Source organism: Pan troglodytes, chromosome 1 (assembly GCF_028858775.2).
Source record: "Pan troglodytes isolate AG18354 chromosome 1, NHGRI_mPanTro3-v2.0_pri, whole genome shotgun sequence".
NCBI lineage: Eukaryota > Metazoa > Chordata > Mammalia > Primates > Hominidae > Pan > Pan troglodytes.
In genome coordinates, this window is record NC_072398.2 from 193,179,913 (window position 1) to 193,197,835 (window position 17,923).

The 17,923-nt window shown below is 51.7% G+C and overlaps 3 protein-coding genes across 6 annotated transcripts; 1 reads left to right on the forward strand and 2 right to left on the reverse strand.

The window, feature by feature from the left end:
* Nucleotides 1-2,100: 2,100 nt before the first annotated feature.
* Nucleotides 2,101-3,383, reverse strand: C1H1orf122 (chromosome 1 C1orf122 homolog). 2 transcript variants are annotated; one of them, XM_003307988.5, is made up of 3 exons: nucleotides 3,250-3,383; nucleotides 2,824-3,025; nucleotides 2,101-2,577 (listed from the first exon to the last, which is right to left on the reverse strand). In XM_003307988.5, the coding sequence occupies exons 2-3, from the start codon at nucleotides 2,869-2,871 to the stop codon at nucleotides 2,482-2,484; spliced, it is 144 nt and encodes a 47-aa protein (XP_003308036.1). In that variant the 5' UTR covers nucleotides 2,872-3,025; nucleotides 3,250-3,383; the 3' UTR covers nucleotides 2,101-2,481. The 2 variants fall into 2 exon arrangements, with proteins under 2 accessions (XP_003308036.1, XP_530118.2); XM_530118.8 differs by having other exon boundaries at nucleotides 3,117-3,255.
* On the forward strand, nucleotides 3,376-8,620 carry YRDC (yrdC N6-threonylcarbamoyltransferase domain containing). Its single transcript, XM_513328.8, has 5 exons — nucleotides 3,376-3,764; nucleotides 4,341-4,455; nucleotides 4,580-4,699; nucleotides 7,119-7,261; nucleotides 7,566-8,620. Exons 1-5 carry the CDS (start codon nucleotides 3,376-3,378, stop codon nucleotides 7,636-7,638), a joined length of 840 nt encoding a protein of 279 aa, XP_513328.2. The 3' UTR covers nucleotides 7,639-8,620.
* Nucleotides 8,621-10,432: 1,812 nt separating this feature from the next.
* On the reverse strand, nucleotides 10,433-17,735 carry MANEAL (mannosidase endo-alpha like). Of its 3 annotated transcripts, none has more exons than XM_001169968.8 (4): nucleotides 16,850-17,735; nucleotides 15,732-15,841; nucleotides 14,761-14,837; nucleotides 10,433-11,721 (listed from the first exon to the last, which is right to left on the reverse strand). In XM_001169968.8, the coding sequence occupies exons 1-4, from the start codon at nucleotides 17,397-17,399 to the stop codon at nucleotides 11,706-11,708; spliced, it is 753 nt and encodes a 250-aa protein (XP_001169968.1). In that variant the 5' UTR covers nucleotides 17,400-17,735; the 3' UTR covers nucleotides 10,433-11,705. The 3 variants fall into 3 exon arrangements, with proteins under 3 accessions (XP_001169968.1, XP_001170001.1, XP_003308035.1); XM_001170001.8 differs by having other exon boundaries at nucleotides 10,433-11,998; XM_003307987.5 differs by lacking the exon at nucleotides 14,761-14,837 and having other exon boundaries at nucleotides 10,433-11,998; nucleotides 16,850-17,098.
* Nucleotides 17,736-17,923: the final 188 nt, after the last annotated feature.

Here is a 17,923-nt window from a genome sequence, read left to right on the forward strand (position 1 = left end):
CACTTTAGGTTATTTTATCTTTAACCCGATTGCTGCAATTTCTTTTGTGTGTATATATACATATATATACTTTCCACAAAGTTTTATTTTTTGCTCAGAATAAAAAGTTAAATTGAGGTGTGAAAAGAAAAGCACTTACCTTGGTGCAATATGTGTAGCTTGATGGTCGTTGTCCCATGTGGCCCTGGCCTGGCCGCGTTTTTCCGCTCAATCAGCCCTGTGCTGTGAGACTGTCCATAGGGAAACACTATTATGCATTCTCAGCAACCGCTCAATCTATGCAAGCCTTCCCTGTGTGCCCCAGGGCGCCCCCTCAGGCTCTCTGAAGAACTGCTGTGGGTCCTGTTTTCTGCTGACTGTTGAGGCCCTTTTTCATCACTTCTTGGTCTCTCGCCATCTTTTCCCTCTTCACCATTACAAAATGATGCCTGAAAGGAAGGAACAGATTGTTCCTAGGTAGAAACCTGGCACCTTCTAGACTTTTATATTTGTAATCACATCCATTGTCCTTAAAGACTTTTCCAGAGTCATTGAAACCATTGATTTGTGGAACTGCAACAATATTTCTCAAGAGTTTACAATTGTCTTACACCACCAATCAGAAATATGTTTGGGGAGGCATGGGTGGCAGGGGGCAACATGAGCCATTTCCATACTGCTCCCCATACTACCTGTGTTGGTTCCTTAAGCAAAAAGGCCTCCAGCCTTCATTAAATCCTATAAACAAACATTATGTCCCATGAATCATTATCAGCTTTCTTCCTTTACTCCACCTCTCCCATTTTATCTTCAATTCTCAGGCTATAGAATAGACAAGTTTTAGAATATACTTCAGCCAAAGCAGAAAGATTTTCATAGATCCAATATGCAAATAGTTCTGCTGTGACATAGATCAGAAATTGTCTGTTCCTTAATATTTGGGGGTGGAGGCAACAAAACTGAAGCATATTTCTGATTGGTTAGCCATTTTGGCCTGTTTCCTCTTGCATGTTTTTTAGGGAGGGAAACGGTCCTGTATTTCTTCTGATGCCCTTTGGGGAAGCCGACGACCACTGGGCATTTCTCACTGTTACTCCTGTTCAAGAGAGGGCTTCTCAGTCTGCACTGAAAAATGCAAATTAAACTGGATCTTTATGTCAATGTGTACATAGTACAAGCTTTTTTTACTGGAATTGAGGTTTAAAACCACACACTGCCCTTTTGGTGGTGTGCCTGTTGGGCCAAAAATTGGGTGATAATGTAGTGTCACTTTCTCAGCTCAATGCAGTTTCTACTTTTTCTTATGGGAAAATTTTTCATAAAACCTTTTTGCACCAAAACCCAGGGGTGTTTTTTGCAATATCCTTGTTATCCTCGTAGTGTGCCAAGTCAGAGGCTTTCTCTTGCCCTTTTCCTGCTGTTCTCTCAGGCCTCCCAAGGGCTGTTTGACTCAACAGTCTACATCCTTCGTTGTGTTTTGGAGAATGTGGGGGTGGGGGTCAGAGTTCAAGGTGTCTGTTCCCTTTTCCTGTGAACTCTTTCTAGTCCCTATTTGGGGAGGGTGGCTGGAAACAGATTTTTGCTGAATTTCTGGCTCAGATCTTCTAGCCAGGAAAGGCAAGAGCCCCCAAGAGCCCTTTTTTTTTTGACATACACTAATCATTGGCCGGGGTCTTGGTGACAACTTTTAAAATCCCAAATAGTTTTATTTGGATTATGTAAAAGTAAGTGTGAAACATGGGAACAACGGACTTCCACTGAGCGATGTGAAAACGTTACAGGTTCAGTACTTCCAAAGGAAGAAACCTCCAAACCCAAAAAAGAATAAATATGAATTTGTATTTTTGAAGAATGTGAAATAATGGTGTTTGCTTAATTGCTCATTTTGTATAAACTTAATATTGTACTTTAAAATATCTGCTAAAAAGTGAAAATTTAACTTTTTGGAATTGAAAAAGCAATATTAAATACTAATGAAATCCTAATTAAATGCTTATTTAAATCTGGTAGTATCTGTGGCATTTCTTACCAACCCTGCCCATAGTTGACATTTTTCCACCACTCCCCCCTTCCCAGCCATCAGTCTTGGAGAGGGGACAGAAAGGAAACGTCGGTCACCAGGAGAGTCTGCAGGTTTCCTTTTAATCAAGGCTCTGCTGAAGGTGTTTTGTGGGGCTAAAAGCCCCCAAAACATGAAATGGACATGTAACACCACCTGGATCCCCCATAGCAGGCCAGACCACTCTGGCGAGCACTGCTGGTCTGCCCAAATCTGGGTAATCAGACTGGGTATTCATTGGCTGCATTTCAAAGCACAGCACTGCTTTCAGCCAGGATGAAGTGGGAGTGAACCCAGCTGCTAGCAGAGCTGCCACTCCAGGCTGAGAGCCAAGTACCAGCCACTGCCAGTGAAGACTGGCCCCTTTACTGAAGGGAGTTGTTCAGAGTCCAGCCACCGGCCCTGGGGAGGGAGAGAAGTCAGGGTATTCTGCTCGGGGATGGTCAGGGCTCCGCAGCTCCATCGCCAGCATCCTTCGGAAAGCCGCCTCTGGCGGAGACAGCCGGCTGGGGGGGCGCTCCAGGTTTGGCTGAGACGTTCTAGTTGGAACAGAAAGGAAAAAAGTGAGGCTGGGAGGCAAGGCCTTGGATTAGGCCCCACAAGGATGTGGCCATTTGGCATTTGGATAGTATTAACTTTTTCGAAACCTCTCACCAGATCAAAGGAGGTTAGGGATAAAGCGGCGGAGACATACTTCCCCCCTCCAGGGTAAGCTAGGGCTTGGCCAGCCTAGCCAGTGGGGCAGACCCCACCCCACCCCAGCCCAGCCCAGGGTGGGCACTAACCCCGCCACCAGCCGGCTCCGGGCGCCGGCGGCCCAGCTGCCGTAACATCTCCTCGCAGGCTGCGATGGTGTCCAGGAGCTGCCGCTGCCGCTGCTCCACCGCGTCCAGCAGCTGCTGGGCGCGCTCCTCCCGGGGCGGCTGCGGGGGTGGCCTCCCGCCGAGCCCCAGCCCCGCCTTCCCGCGGTCCACGCCGGCAGCCTCCCTGCCCGGGAGAAAGCGAGAGACAGACGGTCAGGGCCGGCGCTTGCGCGGGGCCAAGCCCCTTCCCCCCGCCCCGACGGGCCCCCTCTCACCCCCGTGACCAGTCTGAGCCCGGGCCCCATTCCATCTCCGCTTGCGCGGCCCGACCACCGCCCCCCTTTCGGCCGCCCCCCTCCCCAGCGCTGCGTTAGGGCTTCGCAAGGCTGCGCCCCGCCCCGTCCCCACCGGTCTCCTTCAATCCTCCTGGGGGTCGTGGTCCCTTTAAGCTGCCCGGCGCAGAGGTGGGGCCGAGTCTCCTGGACCGGAAGCTGGCTGGGGGCGTCACTTCCTCCCGGAAGCGGGCCTGGGCGGATGTCTCCGGCGCGTCGGTGCAGGGGGATGAGGGCCGCGGTGGCTGCCAGCGTGGGGTTGAGCGAGGGGCCTGCTGGCTCCCGGAGCGGCCGCCTCTTCCGCCCGCCAAGTCCCGCTCCGGCGGCCCCCGGCGCCCGGCTGTTGCGGCTCCCGGGGAGCGGGGCCGTGCAGGCCGCGAGCCCGGAGCGCGCCGGCTGGACCGAGGCGCTGCGGGCCGCCGTGGCCGAGCTGCGCGCCGGCGCCGTGGTGGCCGTCCCCACCGATACGCTGTACGGCCTGGCCTGCGCGGCGAGCTGCTCGGCGGCTCTGCGCGCTGTGTACCGCCTCAAGGGTCGCAGCGAGGCCAAGCCTCTGGCCGTATGCCTCGGCCGCGTGGCCGACGTCTACAGGTAAGGCCGCCCCGACCCGGCCCCGCTGGGGGCGGCACCGCGGGAGGGGTTTCCGGTGACAGGCTTGGGAGACTGAGGCGCAGAGAGCGGGAGGGGCTTGTCCAGGCTCACCAAGGAATCCGGAACTGGAAGTATGTACCGAGGACTTAACGTGCCCCGGGCCCTGAACTACATGCTGCTGGGAAGCAGCAACACACGAGAAAGGCAGGGACCCTGTTCCCTTGGCGTATTTGTGCTAATTGGGGAGGCCCCCGGGAAAAAAGCAAACAAACACAGTAGCTTAACTTAATAGCGAATGCCTTGAAGAAAATAAAACGTGGAGCTTGATCCCACTATCATGATATCACAGCGGTGCAGCTGTTGTAGTCCCTGAGACCAGAGGCACATGGGCGTGAAGCCAGGGGTGCGCCTTTGGAGCCCTGCTTTCTGCTCAAGCTCTTAGGGAGGTGAAGCAGGGAGACAGGCGGCTCCCATTGTAAGCTCGAAGGATTCCTTTCCTTCGTCTGCCTAGAGTCTAGGAAAGGACCACCAGTGGCCCTTCAATTTTGAATGGATTTATTCTTCTGTGTTTCCCAGATACTGCCGTGTGAGAGTACCTGAGGGGCTCCTGAAAGACCTACTGCCAGGACCAGTGACCCTGGTGATGGAACGCTCGGAGGAGCTCAACAAGGACCTAAACCCTTTTACGCCTGTGAGTCAAGTTTTCTCTTGTGTCCCCAGACTCCAGGCCACTTGGCTTTCACTAGGATCCAGATAAGACTTACCCTCTTACCCCTTCCAACCTTTCTCATGATCCCTTTCCCCTTGCCTTACAGCTTGTAGGCATTCGGATTCCTGATCATGCCTTTATGCAAGACTTGGCTCAGATGTTTGAGGGTCCGCTTGCTCTCACTAGTGCCAACCTCAGCTCCCAGGCCAGTTCTCTGAATGTCGAGGTGAGTTTACCCAGTCCTTCCCCTGGAAATGTCACCAGCGCACATACTGTTTTCTGTGAATCAGTGGCATTGATAGTACACTGGGATGGCCAGGCGTGAGAGTTCTTGGGCCAACAGTGGGAAGGTTGCCCAGCTGGCAGGGAGGTGGTGGGGGGCAATATAAATTTAAAAAATTTGAAAGATTTTATCTCAAAGTCTGAAAAGCCAGGGGGAGAATTGGTGTTTTCTTCTGTCTTTATAATAATAGGAAAGATTATGATAAGAACAATGTCTTCCTGTTTTTCTGGAGATAACAGTTTCTGGAGAACACAGTTAGGCTATAAATCTTCACGACAGTGCTGTAAAGAAAGATGAAGAAGGCCAAGGGCAGTGGCTCATGCCTGTGACCCCAGCACTTTGGGAGGCCCAGGCAGGTGGATCATATGAGGTCAGGAGTTTGAGACCAGCCTGGCTAACATGGCAAAACTCCATCTCTAATAAAAAATACAAAGATTAGCCAGACATGGTGGCGCATGCCTGTAATCCCAGCTACTTGGGAGGCTGAGGCAGGAGAATCACTTGAACCTGGGAGGCAGAGGTTACAGTGAGCTCAGATTGTGCCACTGTACTCCAGGCAGGGCTCTAGAGCGAGACTCTGTCTCTTAAAAAAAAAAAAAAAAAGAAGATGAAGTTTAGCCTCCAGAAAGTTATATCACTTGTTCCAGGTCACACAGCCATTAAGTGACTGACTCAGATTTTTAACCAGTTTTTGATTCTCGCCCCTGTTCTCTTATCTCTGCCACAAGCCAGATCAAAGAAAGGATCATCCTAATCCTTTCTTGGCTACATAGATTAGAACAAAGGAGGACACATAGAAATTTCGTTTTTTTCTTATTACTAAGATGTAAAATGTAGTAATAAGCTACATTGTGTCCCCAGACTCGGCCAGACACATAGTATCACACATAGTATCCAGCATCAGGCCTTGGGCCTTCCTTGGGCTTATTACATCCAGCTAATAAGCCTGGATAGAGTAACTTGGGTGCAGTCACATAGAGATATGATGGAAAGTCCAGAGTTAGAGCCCGTATCCCTGCTCAGAACTCCATTCGATGGGTTTTCCATTCCCAGACCTAGAGTGGGGCTCAGGGTTCTTAAGAAAGTGAGAGTTCAGCATCCCTTCCCATTCTCAGAGTGCAGGTTTGACTTGGTCCTGGTGGCTGTACCCCAGGAGCAAGAATCGGGATGTGGCACAGGGAGGGGAGGTTTTTACCTTGTCAGCAATCATTTGACCTGTCCAACACAGTAACTGGTATTTATGATTTCCTGTCCCAGATTTCCAGGCCTAACTGCCACTGCAGTGTCTTCATTGGGGGGTTGGGGAAGCTCTAGCTCAGTTAACAATTCAGTCCACTGTTCTAGGGGGAGTATCCTCCTCATAGCCCAAAGACTGAGTGCTGGTGGCATGCAGAATCTACCATGTTCTACTCTTCCTACCCTGATCAGAGTCGCAGTGAGATCCAGGAGCATAGTTCTAGAGCTAGAAGGAGCTGGAATCACTTGTTCCAGGTTACGCAGCCATTAAGTGACCAGATTTTTACCTAGTTTTTTTTGTTTTGTTTTGTTTGAGACAGTCTCACTCTCTTTCCCAGGCTGGAGTGCAGTGGCACCATCTCAGCTCACTGCAACCTCCATCTCCCGGGTTCAAACAGTTCTCCTGCCTCAGCCTCCCGAGTGAGTAGCTGGGATTACAGGCGTGTGCCACCACGCCCGGCTAATTTTTGTATTTTTAGTAGAGACGGGGTTTCACTATGTTGACCAGGCTAGTCTCAAACTCCTGGCCTCAAGAGATCCAGCCTCCCAAAGTGCTGAGATTACAGGCGTGAGCCACCATGCCCGGTCTTTTTACCTAGTTTTTGACTCTTGACCCTGTTCTCTTATCTTTGCGGCAAGCCAGGTCAAAGAAAAGATCATCCTAGTCCTGTCTTGGCTACATAGATTAGAACAAATGAAATGAGGACATAGGATCATCTAGTCCAGCCCACTTGTCTTGTAGGCCTCGATAGAGTAACTTGCATGCAGTCACACGGAGATACGATGGAAAGTCCAGAGTTAGAGCCCGTATCTTTGCCCAGAACTCCATTCATTGTACTTATATTTCCCTAACTGAAGCAATGTGTGAAATTTCCTTTTGACATAGCAAGATTTTCTTTAAACCCTAGATAGGTGTTACTTGGAGTGCTAACCCAGGAGGCCTCCAAACCTCATAGAATACAGTGTCTTTGGCACAGTTGACCTTAACTAAATGAAGCTCCTTTCTCTGCTTAGAGGAAAGTGCCTTCTGTTTTAAGACTATATGGCCTTTGATGACTGCGTGCAGTTTGACATTATTGGATACACCAGGGATAGTGTCCATGCTCTTCCTTCTCCCTCTTCTCAGGAGTTCCAGGATCTCTGGCCTCAGTTGTCCTTGGTTATTGATGGGGGACAAATTGGGGATGGCCAGAGCCCCGAGTGTCGCCTTGGCTCAACTGTGGTTGATTTGTCTGTGCCCGGAAAGTTTGGCATCATTCGTCCAGGCTGGTAAGTCTCTTTCCTGTGGCGTGGGGAAATAATTTGAGGGAGGTTGGAGAGATGCAAAAAAGCTTTGACAAGATAAAGATGGTGCCTCCTATCTTGCCCTGAAGGAGTGTAGGCCAGGTTTGGAGAAGTGGTGGTTGCAGTGGGACTAAGTTTCCTGGCTTTCTTAGGATTCAAAAGGTTTCATCAAGGGTTGATGAACAGGGCTTAACAAGGCTAGCCAGTTTCGATGTCCCTGCTCACCAGCCTCTGGTGGGCTCGGGACTTCTGAGAAGTCAGACTGGTAACTGTCCTGTTTCCTCCTCAGTGCCCTGGAAAGTACCACAGCCATCCTCCAACAGAAGTACGGACTGCTCCCCTCACATGCGTCCTACCTGTGAAACTCTGGGAAGCTGGAAGGCCCAAGGCCTGGTGCTGGATACTATGTGTCTGTCCACTGACGACTGGCAAGGCCTCATTTGCAGAGGCCACCGGAGCTAGGGCACTAGCCTGACTTTTAAGGCAGTGTGTCTTTCTGAGCACTGTAGACCAAGCCCTTGGAGCTGCTGGTTTAGCCTTGCACCTGGGGAAAGGATGTATTTATTTGTATTTTCATATATCAGCCAAAAGCTGAATGGAAAAGTTAAGAACATTCCTAGGTGGCCTTATTCTAATAAGTTTCTTCTGTCTGTTTTGTTTTTCAATTGAAAAGTAATTAAATAACAGATTTAGAATCTAGTGAGAGCCTCCTCTCTGGTGGGTGGTGGCATTTAAGGTTCAAACCAGCCAGAAGTGCTGGTGCTGTTTAAAAAGTCTCAGGTGGCTGCGTGTGGTGGCTCATGCCTGTAATCCCAACATTCTGGGAGGCCCAGGTGGGAGAACTGCTTGAGCCCAGGAGTTCAGAATCAGCCTGGGCAACATAGCAATACTCCGTCTCATAAAAATTAATAAATAAAAAGTCTCAGGTGACCAAAGGCTCCTGAAGCTAGAACCAGGTTTGGATAAAGATTGAAGAGCCACAGGCCACTCTTCCCTCTGAGCCATTGGGCCTAGTGGTGTCATGTATTGTAATTGCTCGCGGGGAGAGCAGTCTTTTTGGTGTAATAGTGGGATGTCTGCTTAGTTGGCAGGGGTTCAGTCCAAATGGAAGAATATTGGGAAATAAACCTCCACTATCCTTTTCAGCCAGGGACTTTTTTCTTATTTATTCATAAAATAAATTGTAGTTAATTATACCCATAACACCTTTATTTAAATCCAGTGTTCTCCGCAGCCTTTTGTCTATTTATATGTGTACCAAGTGTTAAACATAATTATTATTGGGCATTTGAACTTTGTTTTTCTTTAAAGAAATGCTGCTATTAAACATATTTGTAAATGGTTTGTTTTTCTTCTTTTGAATTATTTCCTTAGGAGAGTAGGTCAAAGTGTAGGAAGTATTTATGGCTCTCAATATGGATTAGCCTTCAAAAGAACTGAGTCAAGTTACACTGCTGTTAGCAGTGTGTGAGAATGGCTGCCTCTGCCCCCTGGCCTTCCCATGTTTAGTATTTTTCAGATTGTGCGTGTGTTAAATGAAGCCAGTGTTGCTACCTTCTGTAAATTACTATAGGTCAACATCCAACCCTTTCAGCTGTCCCTGCCTGCCTTGGTTTCCCCAGCTAAGCCCCAAAGCCAGGTGGCCAGGCCTGCTCATCTCTCTGGTGGGGCTTAATATCAGTTACCTAACTGGGGCTGGGTGTCCTTGAGGTGACCACTGGGGTCTATTTCCTCCTTCCTCCCCTTCCCTCTTGTACCCTAGTTCCCAAAATTCTGATTCAGTCTTTTTTTTTTTTTGAGACAGAATCTCTGTTGCCCACACTGGAGTGCAGTGGCACGATCTTGGCTCACTGCAAACTCCGCCTCCCAGGTTCAAGTGATTCTCACACATCAGCCTCCTTAGTAGCTGGGACTACAGGTGTGCACCACCACACCCTGCTAATTTTTTTGGTATTTTTAGTAGAGGTGGAGTTTTGCCATGTTGGTCAGGCTGTTCTTGAACTCCTGGCCTCAAGTGATCCACCCGCCTTGGCTTCCCAAAGTGCTGGGATTACAGGCATGAGCCAAGGCACTCAGCCCATTTTTTACTTTTTTAAAGACACGTCTCTCTGTGTTGCCCAGGCTGGTCTCGAACTCCTGAACTCAACTGATCCTTCCACCTCAGCCTCCCAGAGTGCTGGGATTACAGGCATGAGCGACCACGCCTAGCTTCCAATTCAGTCTTGAGCCCATAAACTTCTCAGTACAGTGGTTTCCAATGCACCTGTTTCCAAGTATATCCTAAGAATCTTGTGTTAACAGAGGCCTGCTTTAATCAGGGTTCCTGCAATTAGCGTATTAGTTTATTTGTAAATAAGCACTGGTTTGTTAATTCCCTCTAGAAATCTTGTTTAGTAATGTTTTTTGTGTTTTCTTTTTTGTTTGTTTTTTGTTTTTGTTTTGAGACAGTCTTGCTCTTGCCCAGGCTGGAGTCCAGTGGTGCCACATTGGCTCACTGCAACCTCCGCCTCCCAGGTTCAAGCGATTCTCCTGCCTCAGCCTCAGAAGTAGCTGGGATTACAGGCACCCATGCCCAGCTAATTTTTGTATTTTTAGTAGGGATGGGGTTTCACCATGTTGGCCAGGCTGGTCTCGAACTCCTGACCTCAGGTGATCCACCTGCCTTGGCCTCCCAAAGTGCTGGGATTACAGGTGTGAGCCACCACGCCCAGCCTTGTTTAGTAACTTTTTTTTTTTTTTTTGAGACGGAGTCTCGCTCTGTCGCCCAGGCTGGAGTGCAGTGGCGTGATCTCGGCTCACTGCAAGCTCCGCCTCCTGGGTTCACGCCATTCTCCTGCCTCAGCCTCCCAAGTAGCTGGGACTACAGGCGCCCACCACTACGCCTGGCTAATTTTTTTGTATTTTTAGTAGAGACGTGGTTTCACCATGTTAGCCAGGATGGTCTCGATCTCCTGACCTCGTGATCCGCCCATCTCGGCCTCCCAAAGTGCTGGGATTACAGGAGTGAGCCACCACGCCCAGCCATTGTTTAGTAATTTCTTAAGCAAACCTACTTGTTGTGGTAAAGCCATAGCCAGCCCAGCTCCTATATCAGTTTGTCACAGAATCTAAGGTCAGAATTTGTGAGGTCTTAAAGAGAGCAAAAGGAATGCTTACTTGAGAATACCAGTTCATATTTAATTACTACTAATCACAGTAGCACTGAACATGGCTCTAGTGAGTGGGCCTCAGTCAGTTCAGGCAGCTAAAGGGAGGGGGATTTCCTCCTAGTCCTCTCCCTAGAGCTTAATATGCATCTGAGAAAAATTAGGCTCTGGAGCACAGAGGTATTTTTTTAGAGGAAATGAACTGAACTCCCAGCACTAGGTAAAACTGCAAAAAGAAAAACACCTGTGCCCAGGCACTAGCTACAAGGCCACACCAGAAAAGGAAAGCTGGGTCCTGGAAGCTTCAGGACAGGAACTCTTCCTTGGTCAAGTTTTCCCCAGCACCTAGCACATAGGAAGGTGCTTGATGAGTGAGTGTTAAATGAACCTGTGAGTGCTCAGGATGATTTCCTGATAATTGGGTTCAGGAATCTACTGGGAGGAGCTTAAACCTAGAAGTTCCCTTTCTGAAAGTCTCAAATATGGTTCCCTAACTTAGAGAAGACAGATGATGTGGGAAGGAGGCCTGAGGAGAGGATGCAGGCTGGCAGAAGGGAGCAGGGTGCATGCGAGCCCAGACCCTGACACCCTTCCAAGGGTGGTGACTGGGTGGCCACTACACAGCACCAGCCTGCTGCAGAGTTCAAAACTAGAAGGGGTTACATGAAAGTGTTCCCAGGATGTGGAGCTGCCCTGGGCTAAGTTCAGTCACCTGCCAGCTTCTGCCGTTCCCATCACCACAGAGCACCTCAGCACCACTCGCCTGAGGAACGGGCTCTGTGTTGCACAGGCCCATGCCTGACGGCCCACCCAGAAACACCCATCTGCTGACCTCTGACCTGGGAACGAGTGAGTGGCTACAACCTCAGCTGAACCCCACACGGTGACATCTTCCAGCAAGGCAAGGACATCAGCACCTCACGCCCATTTACAGGCCCCTCACATGAGCCACTGCTCCTTCTCTTTGATGAAGTGCTCCGCCCAGCGGCGTGTCAGCTCCAGGTACAGGCTGGGCTGGTGAGGCAGGTAGTCCAAATACAGGCGGGTGGGTGTCTTCTTGGGAATGGCCTTCTCAATCTGGGTGCCCTCGTGCCACTCATTGAAGGAGGTAATGGAAACGATCTCGGGCCTCACTGTCAGGGCCGCCTGCAGGGCCGTCTCATAGTACTTGCCATTGACCCTGTTGCGCGTATTGTGGTTGTTCCAGGGCCGAATGCTGGTGTCTATGTAGCCAGGCCCCACACTGGGGATGAACATGAGGTTGTTGGCATCACAAAAGTTCTTCACAGCTTTCCAGTTCTGATGGGAAGAACCAAAGGAGAAACCATTGGAGGCAAAGTAGGTGTACATGCCGTCAAATCCGGCAGCCAGGATGTCGTGGGTGTGGCCCTCCTCCACCAGCAGCGCTATGAAGACCCCATCGTAGGGCGTGTTGCGGATCGAATGGGGCCCGTTTGGTGTCAGGAGGTGGGCCCAGGCCTCAGGGGACGTCAGGTATGAGTCGTAGATATAAAAGAGTGGGAGGCTCTTGCCCATGCTGTTCTTATAGCGGTAAAATGCACCATGGGAGCCATACCTGAGAAGGAGAAAGAAGAGCCTCAGCTGGATGGGAGAGACCAGCACAGCTGTAGGACCTCCCGTGGATGAGATACGGATGCAACACAGCCCAGTTCTGGAGCCAGTCAGTCTCCACAGTTGGAGTCATCATGCCTCTAAGCAAGAACCTGGTTCCCCTCCTTCCTCTCTCCAGTTGTCATTCCTAAGCCTCACTTCCCTACCCTTAGCCAAGCCACCACCGTCTTCCATCTGGATTGCAACAACAGCCAGCTAACTGGTCTCCAGGCTCCCATCCTGCCTCCATATAATCTATTCATTATTCCCACCTACTTGATCTGGCCCTGCCTACTCCATTCCTGCTCTTTTCCCAGCTATTACTCCCCATCTGGCCTTTCTATCCGGCTATGTGTCATGCAAGCTTGTTCCATCTTATGGGCCTTGCATCTGCCAGCCCTCTGCTTGGAATTTTCTCCCTGCCTCCGGATCTTTGCAGAGCTGACCCTTTTTCTTTTCTTTTTTCTTCTTATTATTACTACTTTTTTCTGAGATAGGGTCTTGCTCTGTTGCTCAGAGCTGGAGTGGGGTGGGCGATCTCAGCTCACTGCAACCTCTACCTCCTGGGGTTCAAGTGATTCATCTGCCTCAGCCTCTCAAGTAGCTGGAATTACAGGCACCCACCACCATACCTGGCTAATTTTTGTATTTTTAGTAGAGATGGGGTTTCACCATGTTGGCCAGGCTGGTCTTGAACTCCTGACCTCAGTCAATCCACCCACCTCAGCCTCTCAAAGTGCTGGGATTACAGGTGTGAGCCACTGGGCCTGGGCTTTTTTTCTTTTTTCTTTTTTTTATTCTTAAGACAAGTCTCACTGTATCGCCCAGGCTGGAGTACAGTGGTGCCATCGTAACTCACTGCAACCTCAAACTCCTGGGCTCAAGTGATCCACTCACCTCAGCCCCCCAAATAGCTGGGACAATAGGCATGCATCACCATGCCCAGCTAATGTTTTAAAAAAAATTTGTAGAGATAGAGTCTCCCCGTGTTGCCCAAGCTGGTCTCAAACTCCTGGCCTCAAGTGATCCTCCCACCTCAGCCTCCCAAAGTGCTGGGATTACAGGTGTGAGCCACCACACCCAGCCCTGACTGCTCATTCAGGTGTTAGCTCACCTGTTGTCTCCTCAGACTCACCTGACCTGACTATCCATTCTTAAGTAGCTTCGTGGGCACACTCTAGCACAAAATCCTGTACAGATCACTCTTTGATTTTTCCCATTTAATTACTGTCTGCTCCACAGTACCTGCAACATACACTAGAAAGTAAACATTATGAAATCAGAAACTTTGCTAGTCCTACCCATTACTGTACAACTGGGCTTAAGTCAGTGCCTGGACACATGTAGGCACTCAATACTCTCTTTTTTTGTTTGTTTTTTTAAGAGACAGAATCTTGCTCTGTTCTCAGCTGGAATGCAGTGGTGTAATTGTGGCTAACTGTAACCTCGAACTCCTGGGCTCAAGTGATCCTCCCACCTCTGCCTTCCAAGTAGCTAGGACTACTACAGGCATGCACTGCTATGCCCAGCTAATTTTTTTTTTCAGTAGAGATGGGGTCTTGCTATGTTGCCCAGGCTGATCTCAAACTCCTGGCCTCAAGCAATCAATCCTCCCACCTCTGCCTCCCAAAGCCCTGGGAGGCCGGGTGCAGTGGTTCACACCTGTAATCCCAACACTTTGGGAGGTCGAAGTGGGCAGAGCATCTGAAGTCAGGAGTTCAAGACCAGCCTGGCCAACATGGTGAAACCCCAGGCGGGAGTACAGTGGTGCCATCATAGTTCACTGTAACCTCAAACTTCTGAGCTCAAGTGATCCACTCACCTCAGCCCCCCAAGTAGCTGGGACCATAGCTGTGCATCACCACGCCCAGCTAAAGATACAAAAATACAAAAGTTAGCTGGGTGTGGTGGTGGGCACCTGTAATCCCAGCTACTCAGGAGGCTGAGGCAGGAGAATCGCTTGAACCCAGGAGGCAGAGGTTGCAGTGAGCCAAGATTGTGCCACTGCACACCAGCCTGGGCAACAGAGTGAGACTCTGTCTCAAAAAAAGAAAAAAAAAAAAGCACTGGCATTACAGGTATGAGCCATTGCACGCAGCCTCATTCAATATTTATTTATTTATTTATTTATTTATTTATTTATTTTTGAGAAGGAATCTCGCTCTGTCACCCAGGCTGGAGTGCAGCGGTGCAATCTCGGCTCACTGCAACCTCCACCTCCCAGATTCAAGCGATTTTCCTGCCTCAGCCTCCTGACTAGCTGGGATTACAGGTGTGCGCCACCACGCCTGGCTAATTTTTTAATTTTTAGTAGAGACGGGGTTTCACCACGTTAGTCAGGCTGGTCTCGAACTCCTGACCTCAAGTGATCCGCCTGCCTCGACCTCCCAAAGTGCTGGGATTACACCATGCCTGGCCTTCATTCAATACTTTCTGAATGAATAAATGAGGTGCCTACATTGTAGAAGCTACTTTCACATATATTAATTCGTGTGATTCTCACAAGACTCAAAGGTTAAGAGGCTTGCCTCATCACAGATTAGAAGCCACAGAACAGGAATTGAAACCCAGGCTGCCTGACTTTAGGCCCAGTACTCTCTTACTATAAAACAGCTGCTGGGAAACACGGGCATTATGCCCTGTGTCTCTTGACCTGCCCCTCCAAACCTTCTATCCCTACCTCCACTTTGATCCCCGCCAAAATCCCGGCCCCCAGAGCAGCCTTACGTGTCAATGATGTACTTGATGTTGTCATGTACAGTGATGTCATCCCGGCCCTTGTAGGGTTGGATGTGGAAGGCCACCTGCCACAAACAGAGGAGTAATGGTCAGGTGAGTGTCTATCTAGGGGCCACAACATATCAGGCTCAGGATCTAACCATGGCCTGGAGGAGAGGCTGAGTTCAGAAGAGGGCCTGGCAGTGGTGGGCACAGTAGAGATAAAGGCAGCTGCTGCCCTTGAAGGCCAAAACAGGGGTGAGCAGTTTGCCCATCTCCCGCAGCAGGGCATATGGGAATCATTTTGGTGGGCTGTTACAGGGTGGCTAATAGGTTTCAACCTTGTGCCAGCTCCAAGTGGTTGGTGCTAGCTGCCTGAAACAGTGGAATAAGTATGCTGAAGCTGTGTCAGTGGAAAACTGCTGTGATCTGTTAGACATGTCAGTGGTGGAATTCTCTTCAGGAATAGGGGAGTGGGGCTTTTCTTCTTTCTCTATCATTTTTCTTCCTTCACCACAGAAGCAAGGGATGACTTACTTATTGGCACATGTGGGGAAATGCTTCGTCCAGTCCGTCCTTCCTCTTGAAAGTGAGCCCACCTGCTGAGAACACCTGCCTACTCCTCGAGGTCCAGCACTGCCTCCCACTAGAGAGTTGAGTCTGCAGGTCCTTTTGGCTCTTGCCTACCCTTTTTCCACCATGCTTTACAACCTAACCTCTATTATTATTTAACAAAAGTGATAATTATTTAGTCTTCTCTTGGTCCTATATTTAGTTTTCTCAGTTTTCTTAGAATTCAAAAAACTAAGAGCAACATAGCCACCATTTATCTGAACCCTCCCCCAAAACCACACTTGCCACATATTTGTTATCCCTGGGCTACTGCCAAGAACTTCTGTAGAGGCACTAACCCTGTGGGCGGAGGAGAGCAACTCTCCAGAATAGGGCAGAGAGCACGTGGCCTCTTCTTGGAGACTCACCTGGATGCTGTACTGATGGGCAGTGTCCAGAATGGCGGGCACCAGGTCATCTGAGGGCTCCCCGTTATCATCAGCCATGCCAGGTGGGTACCAGGACAGGACCAGGACGCCTGAGACGCAACACAGAGGCCACTTCAGAGACACACAGTACCCCCCTCAACAGAGATTTTTTTCCTCACAAACATCTCCAATTGCAAAAATGGTTCCTAAAAAACTGAAGCAAGCCTCCTGCCAGGTTCACTTCCTGCAGATGAGTCCCAGAGCCTCGCGCCCCGGAGCTGTCCACGCCCGCGGTGCTGAAGCGGAGCGCCTGCGGGAACCGTACGTAGCGCGCCAGGCCGGGAGGGAGCCAGGCTTTAGACTGCCTCAGCAAGTAGTAGAACAAAAGGAATGGGAGGACAGTGCCACACCCACCTGGAAGCCACAGGCCTACCTCTGAAGAAGAGAAGCACCCCTAACCCTAACGTCCCGCATGGAGAAGAGCCCTGAGCAGAGGCCATCTGTAAAATCCAGCAAAATTCAGTGACGAAATCCGAAATAAGTGAGCCTCCCCTCTCCAGCCTACAAAGGAGGCGCCCTGGGACCTTCCCTCCAGCTGGGTGCTTGATGAAAAGCCTCTAAACCCCCAACACTACCTCCAACTGCAAATAGAGCAGAGGCCTTCATGGAACACGGGCACACTTTCCTCTCTGCAGCCAGCAAAAGCAGGAACGGCTGCTGCTCTACCCTGTACCTGCCATGAAAGCAGAGGCCGCCCTAAGTTCCACTCCTCTGAACCCCAGAACCTGCGGGCCAGGACTCCAGGCCTCACTTCCCATCGCCCAACAAATTTGAAGACTCTGCCTCCCTCTCCTGGTGCAAACTCCTAGCAGTTCCGCCCTGTGGGAAGGGCCCTGGATGTTAGGGATGGAAGGGCCCAGCTGGGGGGTCTGAATACTAGACGGAGGGGCGGTGTCGCATGGTGGGCCCAGGATGAGAGTGGGAGGGAACAGCTAAGAAGCCAGGCTGGCGGATAAGTGGGACCAAAGGGCCGGTGACAGGACCAGAGGGAGCTGGGGTGTGGGAAGGAGGAAGGGTGAGGCTGGGGGGCAGGGCCGCCAGGGGTGGGGGGCGCTCACCGATGGCGGCTTCCTTGAGCTGGGTCATATGCTCCCGCAGCACTTCGGGGTCCCGGGAGCTGTAGGGCCCCAGCTCCGGGTAGAAGCTGGAGCCCAAGTCGTCTGGGGGGCTGTGGCGGCCGCGGGGGTAGCTGGCCGAGATCTTGGGGTCCCAGTGCGGCACCATGACGTGGTCCCAGTGAATGTAGTGGCCCTCGCTCCGCGGGCTCCCGTACCACGAGTAGTAGAAGGCGTGCAGGTCCGAGTAGACGCGCAGGCTCTGCACGGGGGCGGGCTCGGCCTCCGCGGGTGCCGGCCCAGGGGAGCCGCCAGGGTCCGCGGTGCGGGGCGGCGGCGGCGGCGGGGGCGGCGCGGCAGGGGCTGCCGGGGCCCTGGGAGCGGGCGCGGGGGCCCCCTCTGGGCGTCGCTCAAAGGGCGCCAGCTCCAGGCCCGGGCCCAGCGCCGGGAGTCCGTCCGGAGCCTTGAGCGTGCGCAGACCCATGAGGGTGCCGAAGGCGAAGAGCAGCACCAGGAACAGAGCGATGCAGGCGCGGCGCCGCCGCCGGGCCATGGCCGACTGTGCGCTCCTGCAGCCGCCGCGCTACCTCCCAGCGTGCCGCGCCATGGCCGCCCGCCCGGCCGCGCGCTTCCCAGGCAGACTGTGCGCCCGGCAGAGCGCGGCGTGGGCGGCGCCCGGCCTGTCCCCGCAGTGCGGGCGGGCTCGGCACACAGGACGCAGGCGGCGCGGACCAAGTGGCCGCGAGCCGAGGGGGAACTGGACGCCGAGTGCAACGCAAGGCCCAGCGAACGGCGAGTTTCGGGGCCACAGGAGCAGGGGCCTGAGTCAGGCCGCGTGACCCGCGAAAGAAGAGTCGCCTGGCTGCCTCGGCGGCAGGTGGTGGCGCCTGGCTGGGGAGCGGGGACGCAGGCCTTCCGGAGCGCGGGAGAGAGGCGGCGCGGCGGCGGCGCTGGGGCGGCGGGGGCGGGGGCGGAGGCGGGGCGGGGGGGGAAAGAAGCGCGCGTCGGTGGTTCTCTCCCCAAGGATTTCCTTCTTCGTCGATCCACCTTTACTCACTTCACTGGCCCCCTCCCTAC

What these genes read in the sequence shown, in the direction of transcription:
- C1H1orf122 (XM_530118.8), bottom strand. Translation starts at nt 3,151, where the DNA reads ATGGAATGGGGCCCGGGCTCAGACTGGTCACGGGG. An exon ending in GGCTCAGACTGGTCACGGGG is followed by an intron (nt 3,026 to 3,116) that starts GTGAGAGGGGGC and finishes TCTCCCGGGCAG; the next exon opens with GGAGGCTGCCGGCGTGGACC. An exon ending in CGGAGCCGGCTGGTGGCGGG is followed by an intron (nt 2,578 to 2,823) that starts GTTAGTGCCCAC and finishes TGTTCCAACTAG; the next exon opens with AACGTCTCAGCCAAACCTGG.
- YRDC (XM_513328.8), top strand. Translation starts at nt 3,376, where the DNA reads ATGTCTCCGGCGCGTCGGTGCAGGGGGATGAGGGCCGCGGTGGCTGCC. An exon ending in ACCTAAACCCTTTTACGCCT is followed by an intron (nt 4,456 to 4,579) that starts GTGAGTCAAGTT and finishes CTTGCCTTACAG; the next exon opens with CTTGTAGGCATTCGGATTCC. An exon ending in GGCATCATTCGTCCAGGCTG is followed by an intron (nt 7,262 to 7,565) that starts GTAAGTCTCTTT and finishes TTTCCTCCTCAG; the next exon opens with TGCCCTGGAAAGTACCACAG.
- MANEAL (XM_001170001.8), bottom strand. Translation starts at nt 17,399, where the DNA reads ATGGCCCGGCGGCGGCGCCGCGCCTGCATCGCTCTGTTCCTGGTGCTG. An exon ending in GCTCAAGGAAGCCGCCATCG is followed by an intron (nt 15,842 to 16,849) that starts GTGAGCGCCCCC and finishes GTTGCGTCTCAG; the next exon opens with GCGTCCTGGTCCTGTCCTGG. An exon ending in ATCAAGTACATCATTGACAC is followed by an intron (nt 11,999 to 14,760) that starts GTAAGGCTGCTC and finishes TCTCCTTCTCAG; the next exon opens with GTATGGCTCCCATGGTGCAT.